Genomic DNA, 17266 nt, shown 5'->3' with positions numbered 1-17266 from the left:
ATATACAATMATGATTCTTGTTTCGGCTGGTAGTAGGTAGTGGGTGGTGTATTTGAAAAGGACATCTGGCAACCTGCTGGGGAATAACGTTCATCGACTTCTTCCACYTCTCATTTCTCAAAAGCAGCAAATGTAACGATAAGAAAAAGACACGAAAAGCGTCAAAAAGTGAAAAGTGAGGAATTCTGCGCGAGAAGAAAGGAAAGGAAAAATTCTTGTGTGAAAAATTGTTATTTCGAAAAAATATCATCAATTGAAATAAAAGATTGTTGCATTGACGAATGCTGAAATGCAAGGAATTGTATTCAACGATATCTTTTTGAGTAAATGGGAGTCGCAGTAGTGAAAATCCCGACGAGGCAGTGTAGCAAGCAAAGAAACTCGGCTAAGGTAGTAATTGTATACTCCGACCAATACAAGCAAATACAGAAGCAGAGACAACGGCAGCAGCAACGACCACAACAGCACAGAAAAAGACAACGTCGGAGCGGCCGTTGTGGCTGAATAAAAGACGAACCAACGGTAGCGGTAGCTCCACCGCATCGACAGCAAACAAGTGTAATTGCAAAGTGCAACTACGGCCACAAAGAGGGTGGCGGAGATCTGAGCGTGTAACAATAATTATAAAGTGGAACAATGTGTGACGTTTGCTCAGATTTTCTGCATTTGCTGGAGTCGTGTAAGTATTGAATCATATTGAAAATACTTAAATTTTAATCGTTTCGCCGGTAAGTTGTTAATGACAACGAGTTTTTGAGTCTATACCTATACCGTAGTAGGTCACAGAGAGGGCGGGGTACATACACAAGCCATGCCAATAAGTAACTTTGAAATGAAAATATTTTGCTTAAACTTTTTTTTTACATTTTTTTAATTCTCAGATGAAGTTCGTATAACCAGCAACGATGCAAAACATTCGATTCTTTTAAAAAGCGAGATTGAAACAGCTTTCGGTTATATACAAGCATGGCCACAACGCCAATGCATGTGTTTATATCGGGATCCGAAAAACTTTGAACGCTTTAATCTTGTAGTTCAATCCATGATATGTTTGGCAGTACACCATTTAAAGCATATTGAACGTTTAATTGATGACTACAAGCGGTTGACAGCATGCAGTTTGGGCCAGTCAACATCTGCTGCAGCTCAKGCACAGGCCAATGCGCAAATGGCAGGTGCTGGCACTTCAGACAAAGGAACAAATTTAACATCAAATAATAACGCTGATAAAGATTCTATAGATTCGGCAGTGGAAGTTCCAAAACGAAATATTGAGGATGAAGTTGGTGATACTGAAGAGAAGAATGAGCGCAAGAAACCTAAAAGAGATGCAAGTTCATCTCCACCTTGTGTTTCACCTTCATCACGCAGCGTTAATTCACCAATWATTCCAACATCACCGCCACCCCCCGCACCGTCAATGCACCTACCACAATCGAACTCAAATATTTCATTAGGAGGTGCCGCACAAAATGCTGAACTATCGAATTCTTACAAATCTAATTTAAACAGTGGATCACCATCAACTTCACTATCTCAAATAACTGAGGAACCATGGATATTGCCAGAAGTAGAAAAGCTCTTCATATTAGTGTCAAAAGTGTTTCTGTTGAATTTCCCATTGTATATTGCTTATAAACACGGCACGCACGCTCGTCTGGATGATATTTCTGCTGAAGAGGCGCAACATTTGGCAATCTTTTGTGATTTACACGACAATGAGATACCGGTTTATTTGCTCCGTAATATAACGTTGTTTTGCAATTCGGGTGGTTTCGCTGCAATGATGTTGTGCTTTGAACAGCCRGATCTTCCTGTCACTACTGCCCAGGCAATTACTGCCACGGTTTCAAATATAAAACTGTGGTTAAATTACAGCTGCATTGTTCAGTTATTTGTACCGTTGCGTAGCCGGGTGTTGCAGTAYATGTGCAAGTTGTCGGATCAAAATTTACGCTCCGCAGCCACACGAGCGATGGCTGACTTTGTATGGTCTGCTGTGCGTGATCCGCTAGATGCGTCAGTCACTTTCGATGTTGAGGGCCTAGCACTGGCATTTAAGTATTTTACATCAACTACGCTAACAATGCGTTTGGCAGGTGAGACTTTTCAATTATAGCAGTTTCTATAAATTATATTYTGGTTATTATTTCTCCATAGGTATGGCACAGATAAATGCACACATAAATTTATTCAACGAGATATGCACCACTGAAACTGTTGGCGAGGTGGAAATTGTGGGACAGAAAATCGCAAACTGGCTAACAGAAAATCARATTATACAACATCTCTTCGGACCGAATCTACATGTCGAAGTAATAAAACAGGCGCATGTAGTTCTGAATTTCCTAGCAGTGGAAAACCAAATTACCGAAGAGCAYATCAAACTGATATGGCAAGCTACTCAACTTAAACATTGTTCCAAGACAATTTTTGATATATTGCCGGCATTGGTGAAAAACCTGGCACCTCGTCCAGCCATGCATTTGTATTCATTACTTTGTCGCATGGATCCTAAGGAGCACACGGAGCAGAGTATTTATATTGCATCRGCACTTACAAAACTTATTTGGTCTCGAGATAATTCTCGCGCACAGATGACCATGATGCAGGATCATCTATTGGCCGCCCATGTGACTGCTTCCAGTTCAGACAGCGGCAGCATGGACGGCAGTAATTCTGACGATGATCCCGGCAATGGTGATGATAGTAGCCTAGCCAGTGGCACCCGTAAAAGCCCGATTGAYATWGAAAATGTGGGTTCGGACACCGGGGCACCCCCACCTTGTAAGCAAGCTCGTCATAGGCGTCACGTCTGTGAAGCCAGTTCTGAAGGTGATTTATGGTAACTGCCGTTAATATTCTTTTAATTACCACTTATAATCTGCAGATAAAGGAAAYCGCTCAAATGTTGAGGACTTGATAAATAAAAAGATCGATATTAAGTGAGTGCTAAAATATAAGTTCATCTTAATAAATTGTGACTTGAACATAATTCTACCCTTATTTTTATTACAATACTTTTCAATAACGCAGGATGCAAAATCACCGCATTGTGAATATTATTGATAATTCTAGTAGCGAGGAAGATCTGCAACAAGCCGCACTGGATGTACAATTGCATCGTAAGAAGTCACGGAAGCGTCGAAAAAACAGCAATTTGCCGCTTACCCGGTTGGCGCACGAAATTGTTGAAGCTATTTGGGATGGCGGCGAGGATGAAGATCCTAGCAGTGATGATGCTGACGATGCCGACGAAGCTGATGGCGAGGTACTAAATGACAGCGATGACTGCAGCGACACCGGCGGTCAAGTTGTGCCCAGCGCCGTATTGAAACATTTGCGTGGTGAGGGCCCTTACATACGCGCCATCGATGAGACTCATATTAGTGAACTTCTGAATGGGGCCGAAATCGACGGGTATTCGTCGCCTATGAGTAACAAATCCGAAAAGAATATGGCCGACTTTGATGACGAGGATGTGTCGCCGTGCGAGGAGGAATTGAGTCAACTGCATGCGCTGCGGGTATCGCATAATTGCGTACCGCCCGCATTTGCCGCCGCTGCTATGGCTGCGGCACATTCGAGTATTCAACAACAACAACATCAACAATTGCAACAACAAAAGTCAGTTGATGCCGACTCTGCGGATCTTGTAACGGGCGCTAATGACASCGCTACGAATGCAGCCGCAGTGGCTGCCGTGGCAGCGCGTGTGGACACCGAGATACAGCAACAAGTTGCGAATGTCAACGCCGCTGCTATTGCCGCAGCGCTGGCAGCAGTAATGGTGCGGCGCACTGGAGACACCGGCGATGGTGACATSTTGGGCAACAGCGCTAAGGCTATATCGCCCCAGGCGCAGTTTGCGGGGCGCGTGTTGCAGAGTGGCGTGCAACAACCACAGCAAAGTGGCGCGCAGGCAATACCGTTGTCACCGCAACAGACACCACCACAAACACAACAGCCTTCTTTCAAAATCAACGATGTCTGTCAGCCGGGCAACACTTTGCTTTGGGATTTGCTGCAAGATGACAAAATTGTATGTAGCTAATCGCAAGAAACCAATTTGGAAAATTGCTTAACTCATGCCTCCTTTTTATATTTCTCACAGTTTCAGTTGGGCGAAACCCTAGCACTTGAGGCTGAAAAAGCGCTGGCCACACTGCTATGCTTTAGTATGGATCGACAATTGCGTACGAAATTCATTGAGGGTTGCCTACAGAACTTGGCCAGCAATCGCAGCGTTGTCGTGAGTCTGCGCTTGTTGCCTAAGCTCTTCGCTTCATTTCAGCACTTTCGCCCGGCCGACACACATCATGTGACAATGTGGGCCGAGCGTCAGCATCGTATGATGTATCATTTCTTTAATAACATCAAATTTTATGCTAAACGTCATGCAGAGCAGCAAAACAAGGTGACCGGTGGTGGCGAAACACCGCCCGAAGCGATTATGTATTCACATAAGACACAAGTGTCTGTGCGTTTGCATTTCTTGTCTTCCATATTTTCAACGTTAGGATCGCCAAAAACGTTTCGGTGAGTTCAAGAAGGTTCCATTTCTTTCAAAATTTTTTATTTTTTTTTTAATAATAATAATGCCGTATAAATTCCGGTGCAAGGATACCTTGTTTAGGTCTAATTCTTCTGTTTTTTATATAACGGTAGTTTGTGTCAACTGTTTGAGCATAAATATACTTAAACTTCAGTATTGATTTAATTTTTWAAGATTTTTAGCTCGCTCGAACACTTTCAAAAAACATTTAAATAAAGCACGTAAATTAACCGAAATCTTGGGAACGTGTTTGTATAGTCAAACCACCGTGATATTTCAAAGGGCTCATATATAATTATTGTATATTAAATTAAATCGGTAATTTTTATGTCAATACACATTTTTAGGTTAACTTTGGAGCAAGTGGATGCATTGTGGGAGTGGCTGGCGCATGATAGCGAATGTGCCGATTGTTATTTTTCGTGGCTACAGAGTCAGGCAAAGGGCGGTGAYCAGCATGCTCTGGGTATTGATGCGCTACAGCATTTGTATTTGAAGAAGCTACCTGAATTGCGACCGGAAGAGTTCTCCATGGTGGCGCTGGGCCTCTTTCAACAGCTGTGCAGTTTGGCTCGAATGGCTATTGCTCACTACGAAAAGCAAACCGACTCAATATCATCGACATCCGCAAATATAGTCGGTATGTATCATCTGTGGAAGATCGCCTTGCGTGCACACAACACCGAAGTGTCTCTGGCCGCTATTCAATACATCAACATGTACTACATGGGGCAACAGTTGCGCTTGGAAAAGGAGTTTGTGTCCCAGTGCATGGATAATTTGGTGCAAGCGACTAATACTTTGGAAAGGTTTGTATAAACACAATTTTGTGTCGTGTATTAAAAATTGAAGTGTTTTTACACCYTGCAGCAATGAGGATGAGAACGCATTGATGTGTGTCCAGCGTGGCTTGATGCTACTCAATACACATTTGGAAACATTCCGTCGGCGGTATGCATTCCATTTGCGTCGCTGGGCCATTGAGGGTAAAGGTGTCTGCTCGCATAGCAATCTGAAGAATGAGGCCGCTGGGCCGGCCATCCGTATCGTCTTGCAACCGGCTGGGCTCTCCGAAAAATCCGTCCTACACATGCATGCGTGCGATTTAATTGCCGAACTGAAAGCTGAGATATCGAAATGGTAGGTCTGCTTCAGTATTTTCTTATGCTACAATTGAGAATGAAATTTATTTTTGAAGGTGGGAAAATCTACAAGTCACCACCAGCAGCAGCGGCGTGTCGGCGCCAGTTTTAGGTCTTTTACTGAGCGACGGTCCGTTACGTATAATAACGCAAGGCCAAGAGTTGACTTCTGATTATGATGAGCGCAGTCTGGGTGATGCAGGCTTCAAGGACAACCAGGTTAGTAGAGAATACTTTTATTTTTAATTACATTGCTAACCTGTTTACTTTTAATTTCAGATCGTTTATGTRTCGCTGGGTGGCCGAGGTGCCCGACGCAAGGAGACGAATCTCGATCACCCATCCATGCAGCCCCCACCGCCGAAAGAATGTTTACCAACAGTATTATTACTGCAGCCGCGCTACTTTGAGAAGCTCTTCTGYTTGATGCAGACATTGGGCGATATGAAGCCGCAAAATAGCAATTTACAAATGCACACCAAAGCCCAATTGCTGTCGAGACGAGTGTGGGACATACTGGCCATACTGCCAACGAATCCACTAATACTGGACGCATTTAAGGGACTCAGTAATGATTTGAACGTGTTCGAGCGACTMAACAGCGAAGAGGAGCAAGCAAATAAACGCAAAGAAATCAAACAGAAATTGAACGAGTTGCTCGATGCCAATAATTTGCAAAAATTCATGTACTCATTGCACATCGTGGAGAGTCTTACGGTGAACAGTGTGTTACAGCACAAAGGTGCAGCTGGCAATAATTCGACATGTTGTGGCTTTGGTGGCGGTGGTGTTAACGGCAATGTGATACCAATGGATCAATACGTACGTAGTAGTAAGGGCGGTAGTGGAACTTCGAAACGTAGCTCGAGCCGTCGTCGGAATAGCAACGAAAACTCAAACGCAAAAGACGAAAATAAACGCAACAACAGTGGCAATAGCAGTGGCGGCAGCAGCAGCTGCAGTGGTAGTGGTAGCGGCAGCGGTAGTGGTAGTGGCAGTAGCGCTGGAACAGCATTGGAGTCTCTGTCGCACAAGGAAAACTTCGAAAATACTGTACAAAAGGATGGCGGTAGTGCYAGCGATGATGTGGCCAGTGAGGATATGCCAAATCATGACAAGGAAAACAATCAACCATTGGCGGGACGTCCTAATAAACGGCTGAAACGTAGCGATAGCAATGCCAACTTGAGTGATGAGAAGGAGAGTCGACTCACGATCAGCGCTGTGGATACTGGCAGTGGTTCTGCTGTCGGCGGCACGAATAGTACAAGCGGTGGCGCATGCGTARCAACAGCTGGCAATGCACGTACCGCCCATGACCTGAAATGGAGTGAGGTGTTTGTTCGTTGCGGCGGCTTGCGTTTGCTTTATGAGATCTTCATTTCCGGTCAGCTGCAGCAAAGCTCTCATCCTCGCGAAATGCTCAACGAGTGGCGCCACGATTGTTTGGCTAGCCTTCTGCGCGTGCTCTGGCTCTTGGGTTTCGAAGAAGTGCAGGCCGAAGATATGCATGTGGTAGTTTCACGTCCACATGCTTTTATGCTTGAACTAATGAATGTAGATCCGTGTCTGCGCCGTCTTGCTTCTATACTCAACGACGAGGCCTATCAGAACTATGCCGCGCTGATACCGACCACACAATATCAATATCAGTATCCATACCAATATCACCATTTGCGTACTGGGTTCTGGGGGCGCGCGCAGGTCGTACAATTCACTATGAATATAATGGTGAGCTTTGTTCACGCATCCGCAGAGGCTCGTCGCCTACTTTGGACTCAGCCGGACTATTGTAATTGGGTACAAAAATTCATACTGGAGGATCCCGAGCCGGCGGTAAGGCGTGAAATATGCGCTGGACTCTATCGCATTTGTTTGGGCAATGCGCAAAGCTACCAAGTGCTCTTAGCGCCATTATTGCGTAAGCTTATCTCSTTCTTACCGCTTGCSGAGAAGATGACGTCTTACGTGCAGCACACGCAGTATTTACTGTCGGATGAGGGTAAGGAGCCGTATGGACCGGCGTGYCGAGACTACTTTTGGCTGCTCGCACGGCTTGTAGACACCATGACACCGGATATGGTAAAGTGCTCACTGGATGGCGAAAGCGAAGGAGAGGCTATTGATATTGAACGCTTGTGCCAGTCTGTTTCACAAAGCATACTGACACGTGATTTCTTTGAAACCCGACATGGCTATCAGGTAGGATTTTCTCAACACTAAWGTATGCAATCGTTTTTTTTTTTTTTGTCATTTTGAAGATCTTAATCTCATATTTATAATTTTAAATTATTTAAGTCAGAGACTACAATTATAGAAGCTTAGTTTATTTTTAACAACGCAATATTTGTTGTTTTCTTATTTYTACAGGATGATGGCCTCGTTGGACTCATTAATTTAATGTCGAATTTCGTTAAATACGATCCAACCTTCAAGTTCAGCGGTTCGGCATTACAATTCATTGATAAAATATTTGAGTTTCTCTTTGACATGCCATCGCCGTTGAACCGACACAAGCCGAAGTGTAAATCGGCTACATCGCGAGCTGCCGCTTATGACTTATTGGTGGAGTTGTGTAAGAATTGTCCCAAGAATTATGTGTTCTTGCATGCGAAGCTCTTAGCACAGCACACACCCGGCGTTAAGGCTCCATATCCGTGGGAYTATTGGCCACGCGATGAAGGCCGTTCCGAGTGCGGCTACGTGGGTTTAACGAATTTAGGTGCCACTTGTTACATGGCCTCGTGTATACAACATCTGTATATGATGCCACAGGCACGTGCGGCCATTCTGAATGTGCCGCCGACGGGCGCACAAAAGCATGGACCCACACTTTTGGAGCTACAACGCATGTTCGCCTATTTGCTTGAATCGGAACGTAAAGCATATAATCCCCGATCCTTCTGTCGCGTTTATCAGATGGATCATCAACCGTTAAATACGGGCGAACAAAAGGATATGGCGGAATTCTTTATAGATCTTGTCTCCAAGTTGGAAGAGATGACCCCGGAGCTGAAAGATCTTGTAAAGCGTCTATTTTGCGGAACCCTCAGTAATAATGTGGTGTCGCTCGACTGTGGACACGTGTCGCGCACAGCTGAGGAGTTCTACACGGTACGTTGTCAGGTTGCTGATATGCGTAATCTACAGGAATCGCTGGATGAGGTCACCGTCAAGGACACACTCGAAGGCGACAATATGTACACATGCTCACAGTGCGGCAAGAAGGTGCGTGCCGAAAAACGCGCCTGCTTCAAGAAGCTACCACAAATATTGTGCTTCAACACGATGCGATACACCTTCAATATGGTGACAATGCTGAAAGAGAAAGTAAACACACACTTCTCATTTCCCATGCTCTTAAATATGACCGACTATGTGGAGAAGACGCTAATGCCGCACCAATATAAGGGTAAGTTCCGTATATCTATGCTCTAAGCAAATAATAATTCTCTAACATTTGGTTTCTGTGTTACAGAGGAGCGTGAAAAACGCAAACAAGAACAGGAAAATAAGAAAGCGAACGYTGTAGATGCCAACAAAGCTACGGATGACGATTTTGAGGAGTGTCTTGAGTAAGTAATCAGTGMATAAAGCAAAACTGTGCCGCAAAATCAACTATTATGACCTTATAGATATGAGCTGGTTGGTGTAACTGTACACACGGGCACGGCAGATGGCGGTCATTACTACAGTTTTATTAAGGAACGGAACAAATCGGCGCTGCAACACGATCGYTGGTTCCTATTCAACGATGCTGAGGTGAAACCGTTTGATCCTTCGCAAATTGCGGCCGAATGCTTTGGTGGCGAAATGACAGTAAGTAGCAGTGGTTACGTCAACTCTCTAAATACTTTATTATTATGTTTACCAAAATTTTTCAGAGCAAAACTTACGATTCTGTAACGGAGAAATATATGGACTTTAGTTTCGAGAAGACCAAYTCGGCCTATATGTTATTTTACGAGAGACGTCTGCCAGAGCATTTAAAACAGCGACACTCTGAGCTCTTGGCATCACCAACAGCGAGTTCACGCACARCAGAGGCCACCGAGAAAGCTAGTGCACTAAAAGATGRTGAAGAGTTAACGGTTAAGTCAGACAGCGAMAAAACTGATGACAAGGAAACAGATGAGAACGCAAAGAGCAACGCTAAAATGACCATCATTGAGTYGAATAACTCGCCGAGCGAAAAGCCGGATACGAGCAGTTCTGACGCAACAAGTAATGAGCCACAGGCGTCCACMTCCGCCGCAGCTGCAACGGCTGCAAGCACAAAGTCGACCACGGAGGCTGCCGTTAAACACACGCGCATGCAGATACCAATCTTAAATAAAGAACTCGAGGACTGGATATGGCAGGATAATCGACAGTTCCTGCAGGATCGCAACATATTCGAGCATACATATTTCAAGTAAAATTTACTCAATTTCCTCTGTTGATTTTGCATATGTAAAAATTTTAAATTTCCAGTTTTATGTGGCAAATATGCGGTCACATTCCACAAACACTGCTGGCGCAAACCGATGTCACTTGCATGGCAGCCAAGTTGTCCGTTTCGTTCTTTATAGAAACCTTCATACACGCCAAGGAGAAGGTAGTTTGTAATATTCCTTCYTTATTTGTGCGCAATTTAACTGTCGCTTCTTCGTTGTAGCCCACAATGGTGCCCTGGATTGAGTTGCTGACAAAGCAATTTAACGCCAGCCAAGAAGCCTGCGAATGGTTCCTCACACACATGTCCATTGAACCGTGGTGGCCCGTGCAAGTGCTCATACAATGCCCCAATCAAATGGTGCGCCAAATGTTTCAAAGGCTAGTTATACATGTCATACAAAGGCTAAGGCACGTAAACGCCATCGAGTTTAACTATTTTTTTTAAAGGTTTTTCTATATAATAATTGCTTGCTTCATTTGTAGATCTTCGCATGCGCATTTGTATTTGAAAACTGATACCGATGACGATGGCAAAGAGGTAATGGGCAACGCTTCGTGCGTAACACGTTTCATTAGCTCCCTGATATTGCTAATGGAACACGGTGCTAAAGCGCATTTGCGGCATTTGTCGGAGTTTTTTGGCCTGCTCTTCGAGTTCTCACGGATGGGCGACGAGGAGACGGTGTTTTTGCTGCGCATCAATGTGATAAAGAGCGTGGCCGACTTTTACTTGGGCAACAAGACACAGGACTGTGTAAGTACTGTATGCATGAAATATTTCTGAATTGAAATAATCTACAGTTTGCGGAATTTATAATTGAAAATTCTTACTATATGTTCRCAGATCGATGTTGGCTCCGATAACGATGATAATTCGTCAGATGAGGCTTTGTCAGTGGACAAAACACGTCCAGCATCGTTGGACAAAATGATTGCGTTGGTGGCGAATTTGGTGGAGCGTTCGCGCGGACAAGACTTCCGGTTGCGACTTTCCACAAAAGACTACAATGCGATAGCCGGGGGCAAAGTAAGAAATCATATATATATGTATATATAATTATATTTTTATCAATATAAATTGATGTTGATCAAGTAATTCAGATTACTTCAAGCTTTGCAAAGTAGTTATGTGAATACTTGACATTTTTGCCATTTTTGCCATTTCCCTTTTACAACAGGGGTTTCCGTTCTTATACCAACAAATCAAGGATAACATTAATCCACATCAGACCAAGCACCTCATACATGCACTATGCCGTTGGGACGATCGTTTGGCGAATCAAATAATCACCATGCTCTTCTCGTCTGTAACCAAGCACACGGAACTTTGTGGTCCATTTTTCAAGCTACTGACGCTACTTACCGAAACCCAAGGTGGTCCCTCCGGTCTGCCTTGTTTCTCCCAGCTGGTTTTGCAGCGTGTTTGGGACGCCGCGGAGTACTGCCCGCAGTCGGCGCTCGATTGGCTCGCTTTCCAAGCGCCAAAAAATAAAATTGCACATGCTTGGATATTGCAATCRGCTGATAATTGGGTGGAGCAGTATTTGCTGGCACACAATAATTCGCGCGTGCGCAACGGTATGTATGCTGCTCCCGTGTTATTCGCTATATTSAAAATAATTTGCGTTTTATKGATTAATTTCATAGCTGCTGCGTACTTGCTGGTGTCACTGGTGCCATCGCAACCTTTYAGGGCGAATTTTCGCACACATTCTCTGCATAAACTGTCGGCACACGTCTATCGGTGAGCTCAATCTACATTTTAATATAAATAATATAACATAATATGGTTTATATTTGTTGCAGCGACTTGAATAGCGACGCTCAAATTATACTGCACAACATTATCAATCTGTTACTGCGCCTGCTGCGACCGGCTCGTGCTTATGCAGATATCGGTGTGCACGGCACTACCAAGCTCACAACTTACTTTAGCTTACTTAGTTACTGTATGGTTTCAAAGACTGAAAAACTAATGGTAAATTATATATTGATCATAATACCGTTATTTGCAMCTTCTTAACACGGCATTTACATTATATCAATGACTAATTGCACGATTACAGATTGGGCCGTATATGCGCGCTCTATGGGATCTATTTCATCCGCGCYTGTCGGAGCCTAGCGTTCCAGCACATCACAATAAGCACGCGCTACTCGCATTTTGGCATCACTCGATTGTCGATTGCCCGGAGAATGCGCTCATTGTCGCCAATTGCCATGAAATAACACGAAATATTGCATTTAATTATATACTGTAAGTAATCGGACACAAATAATAAAGTTATGTGTGAAAAATTTTTTAAATCATAATTAACACAGAGCGGATCATGACGACTCGGAAATTGTTGCCTACAATCGCGCAATGCTACCCGCCTATTATGGCCTCTTGCGTTTATGTTGCGAACAGAGTCGCGCACTCACACGGCAACTAGCCGCTCATCAGAACTTGCAGTGGGCTTTCAAGAACATCACGCCACATCCGACACAGTACGCAGCAGCGGTCGATGAGCTATTTAAGCTAATGGCATTGTTTGCGGCGCGTCATCCGGATGCCAGCGAACAGGAGCAGCATGAAGTGTCTACATTCCGTCGCACAACACTCTCAGCGTACTTGACAGGWTTGGATGCGCGCGTCTCCTGGGGCACGCTCATAAATGCATTACGTATTTTGGGTAAGATCAGCAGTAGATTTCACCACCACAATGCAAAGTTATAAATTTATATATTTTAAATGAAAAATGCGCAGTTGACAACGACGAAGACCGACTGCTCGTCATCTATAATGGTGGCATCGAGATGTGTTTTGAGGCGCTGCATACGCTACATTCCATGCATCACGAAGCAACGGCCTGTCACGTATCCGGCGATCTRCAGGAGCTCCTTAGCGAGTTGGTATTGCTACTAACCACGCTGCGCATGAGCACACGCCTGGATGCGCCATCGGCAGCAGCTAGCGCTAGCAAGAAGCAGTTGCAGCAGCAACAGCAACAACAGCGTTTGCCCGACGCCGTCAAACGGCTGGCCACATTTCTCAATACATTTAATCCACCGGAAATCTGCCGTCTATCACTCGAAGTGCTCAAAGAGTTGGTGCGCAATCCCAGCTTAGATGTGACCAGTATACTGGCACCCATACTCATTAACTGCCATTTGTCCGTGGCGAATGCGCCCAGTAATATCGGACCACTGGGACCGTATTTTCCGCGACGCGGCACCAAAGCGCCGTGGCCAACCATGTCGAAGAACACGCCACGTCCACCTCGTCCCATGGTGCAGATGAGCATACCACATGGTGAGATACTACAGAAGGGTGTCGATATCGAATACGACGCRCAGGTGGAGGCATTCTATCGTCCGTATCATGACTTCCTGGATGTGATGATGCGCATGGCGGTGAACACAAATCAACTGAACGAGACTCTGGTGAAACTGAGCTGCTTGGTGGCGATAGAGGCGGCACCGTTGCACTTCAACTTGTTTCCCAAATTTTGGGTGGGCATCTACAACAACAAAACCACAAACAAGTAAGTKTTCGTAGTTATTAGTAAAGTRTAATTTCAAAAACCTCTAAATGCTKTTCTTTACTGTTTTACAGATACGCCGAGCTGCTAATCAACAATCAATACATTGTGGAGTATATACAYATAATTTTGCGCGACGAACGTGTTTCGCTCAGTGATCATTACATAAGAAATTTCTTAGAAATCTATTATCCGAAGGTAAGTGACAGACCTAACGGTTGTTAGTAACACCTGCAATAATCGAGATAAGGTTTACGGTTAACATATACATATATATATATATATACTTAAGTGTATATCAAAATGATAGAATGAGTAAACAGAATTTTCATTCGCTTTTAAATGTATAATAGACGTTTCCAATTTAATTTGTAAATTTAAAACCCGGTCTGCGTAACCCAATGTTTACGTATTGGTGTCTGGTCATAAATTTCTTTCAATAATGAGAGAAGGGTGTATTAAGTCGATTTCTGCACCTCCTTAAATGTATGTATATACATTTAATGCATTTTACATTTTCCTCCATTATATAGATATCCGCCCAGTTGCCCATTGCACGTCTGCTATACACTATCAGTTATTCGATGCACTCAAAGGAGGATCTAGATGATCTCTGTGGCGATTTGTTCGCCATCCGCGTGATAGCACAATGTACAGGTATACCGACTTCCGTCCGCAAGCAGTTAAGAGGATCACTAAAAGCACTGTTGTACAAGAGTTCGCGCTATCAAGAAGTAGCTGAATTGGAGATATCTCAAAACAGGAAACCCAAAGCAGCTAATTCAAGTAACGCTGAAAAAACTGCAGCGAAATCGGTTGAAGAAGGTAGTACGAAAAGTCCGACTGTGGGCGTCAAAAGCAGCTCACCCATACCAAAATCGAGCGTCACGAAGGAAACAACTGAAACCGTTGAAATGGAGGTGGATAGCGAAGCTGACACAAATAAGTGTGTTAAGGACGTCAAGAACGGAGTAGAGGCTATGGAAACAGATAAAGCTCCGTTAGGCGACAGCAAGGATAACGGCGATAACGGTGGTAATAGTGCGAATAAAAGCGATGATCCTGCGGTTGAAAAGGCCGAAAGTGATGCGGAACATACTGTCAAAAAAATCACAGAAAAAACCGACAAAGACGAAACAGAGGAAAAAGAAAAGAAGAACGACGAAGAAACGAAGAAGTCTACAACACTAACGAAAAGCCAACCGGACGCTGAAGATAACACAGCTAGTGGCAGCCAAGSCAGTGCTTCTACGACCCCTAGCGCTGCAGAACAGAGCAAGAGCATACAAAAGAAGCCCACGGAGGTGCGTCTGTACGAGGAGCATGAAAAACGCATCAAACTTTTGCTTACCATGGAAACATACATCAAGAGTATACTGGTGCTGATGCAACGCGATGAGTGCAGCACCTCGCCAACRCCCAATACACMCAGCGCCGGAGATGAGAGTGAACCGACTGCGGATGTACCGGAAGCGGCATGCAAAAGAGGCACAAGTATTGCAGTTGCACCGACTACGCAATCACCCTCTTYCGGCTCGGCTGGCAACAGAACCGATTCCATGCCTGACAAAAGTGAGGAGAAGAAATTGCASTGCAAGACACAAAACGACGCCAAGRCAGGAGACTCAAGTGACGGCCACAACACGCCGACTAAGCTGCACACTATCAAAGYATCGGATAAGGAGGAGCGGGACTTAACGGCAAACGCGAGTCCAATAGCAGCGGCACAGCCAACAACAACAACAACAATGAACCCAACGCCCACGATATCGGCGGCCACCGCAGCCGCGCTACATTCTCAACAAATTTAGTTATCATTCAATGATTTGCTAAACATTTTGTTTTTCGGTAAAGTGCTGGAATAGKGCCGCGACTAAGTTGAAAGTTGAGTGCGACATAGTGAAGGCGGCGCGGCGCATGCGCTATTTATTTGCAATGGCGRTAACAATTTGTTAACTTTTACTTAGATATTGTTATGCCAGTCAATTATTTCCTTTACCTACTTAAAACTAAAATCATTAGCCCATTAGATATATTGAAAGTTCATTATCGTTGCAAGAACCGTTATTCTGTATGGTCGCCCTACAACATTTTAAAGTACCTTTTGCTTAAGCTAGGTAGAACTACATAAATGTATAATATAATGAAATTTGAATTTTCCACACTCGTGTGCTCGTGTTTACCACATACACGCACACACACACACACCCACGCCTGCTTAGTGAATGTTATTTTCTTTTTCTTACATTTATTTTATCTGTCAAAGTAGTGCTATGCATTAATTTGATTTCCATTATTTTGTTTGTGTAACACGATTTAACAACGTATTACAATATAACATATAAATATATTAACCTAATAAAAAATATATATGATGCTATTAGAATTTCTGGCCCAAGGTCAAAAATACATACATGTGTGAAAAGTAGAAACGAAAACGTGCTGACCTAAGGTTGGCTGTGAGAGGATAAAAAAAAATAGAAATAAACTGAATTTTTAATTAGGCAAAGCGTAAATTGCTATTCACTGCATAATTTTCAGTTTGAGATCAGCAAGAGCACTTGTACTCATTCCTCCAATGCCTGCAATTTCAAATCAAAATTTRTACAAAGAAACATATTATGTCACCCATATTATCTATATAAACTTCCATTCAAAATTTATGTGTCATAAGCAAAGTTCCTATTTTCTAACTTAAGCCTATCTTGAATTCAACCTGATTTCGCTCCTAACGATTATGTAATATACGAGAATACTTTAATGATTTTTACCCTAGACTTCTTTCCTACACTGGTCTCAAACTGGAAAGTTTGTAAATAATAATCGAATAGACCGAACAGCGACAAAGAAAAAATTAATAAGATTAAATAAAAATAAATTAAAAAGAAACTAAAAAAAAAACATAATGAATATCAACAGAATGTATATTATAAGTTAATTAGTTAAGCTCGACTACAAAGAAACAAYAGCAATGCCACAATGGCAAAGCATACTTAAAAAGGCAAAATAAATTATAAAAAAACACAAAATTTATTCCAAAATTATATTGATTAGTCGATTAGAGACAACAACGCATTTGAAAGTATAAACGAAAAGGCAAGAAATGAACACAGCTGCACATTATAATAAATACATATTTGGTTATTTTATATATATACTCTTACACATAAATTATACTGCTTGCATATACTTACATTCATGAATACACACATATAAACAAGTGTTTGCAGATTTTATACATAACAATTGCTACAAATTAAGCAAATTATCGAGGAACATTTTCCCTTTTTGAGTTTGTTGATCGATTRATTAGGAAAGACATTTTTTATATTSGCTTYAAATATTATCCTTGGTAACGCGAACTTATTAGTATTGAATGCCACCTTAACATACATACATACATACATATACATGCACGTGGGCATTAACATTTGATCTACCCTTCGTATTTATTATACAAGATTTGATATATCCTTTATTAAACAAATTCAGTTTTTCCTCATGTATTAATAACTCTTATGGTTGATTTCAGTTATAATCGTCGTTTTTCATTGCAGATTGAAATCTTAAAGGTTATGCTTACGTAAACATGTTTAATGGAATTTGTA

General features: G+C 42.9%; 1 protein-coding gene across 1 annotated transcript; it reads left to right on the top strand.

Moving 5' to 3' along the window:
• The first annotated feature begins 636 nt into the window (after positions 1-636).
• Positions 637-16617, top strand: LOC108975033 (ubiquitin carboxyl-terminal hydrolase 34). The gene is made up of 26 exons (XM_018943255.1): positions 637-679; positions 882-2099; positions 2161-2835; positions 2891-2945; positions 3037-4042; positions 4115-4539; positions 4903-5364; positions 5426-5695; positions 5754-5916; positions 5977-7899; positions 8068-9109; positions 9176-9272; positions 9333-9516; positions 9582-10111; positions 10171-10294; positions 10355-10542; positions 10618-10888; positions 10979-11161; positions 11313-11712; positions 11782-11878; positions 11941-12112; positions 12201-12391; positions 12457-12809; positions 12884-13661; positions 13733-13856; positions 14192-16617. Exons 1-26 carry the CDS (start codon positions 637-639, stop codon positions 15467-15469), a joined length of 12252 nt encoding a protein of 4083 aa, XP_018798800.1. The 3' UTR covers positions 15470-16617.
• Positions 16618-17266: the final 649 nt, after the last annotated feature.

The sequence above is a fragment of the Bactrocera latifrons genome, unplaced genomic scaffold, assembly GCF_001853355.1.
Source record: "Bactrocera latifrons isolate USDA-ARS-PBARC rearing strain unplaced genomic scaffold, ASM185335v1 scaffold_60, whole genome shotgun sequence".
Taxonomy (NCBI): Eukaryota; Metazoa; Arthropoda; class Insecta; order Diptera; family Tephritidae; genus Bactrocera; species Bactrocera latifrons.
The sequence above is the reverse complement of the archived record's forward strand: the minus strand, read 5'-3'. Positions and strand labels throughout refer to the sequence as shown.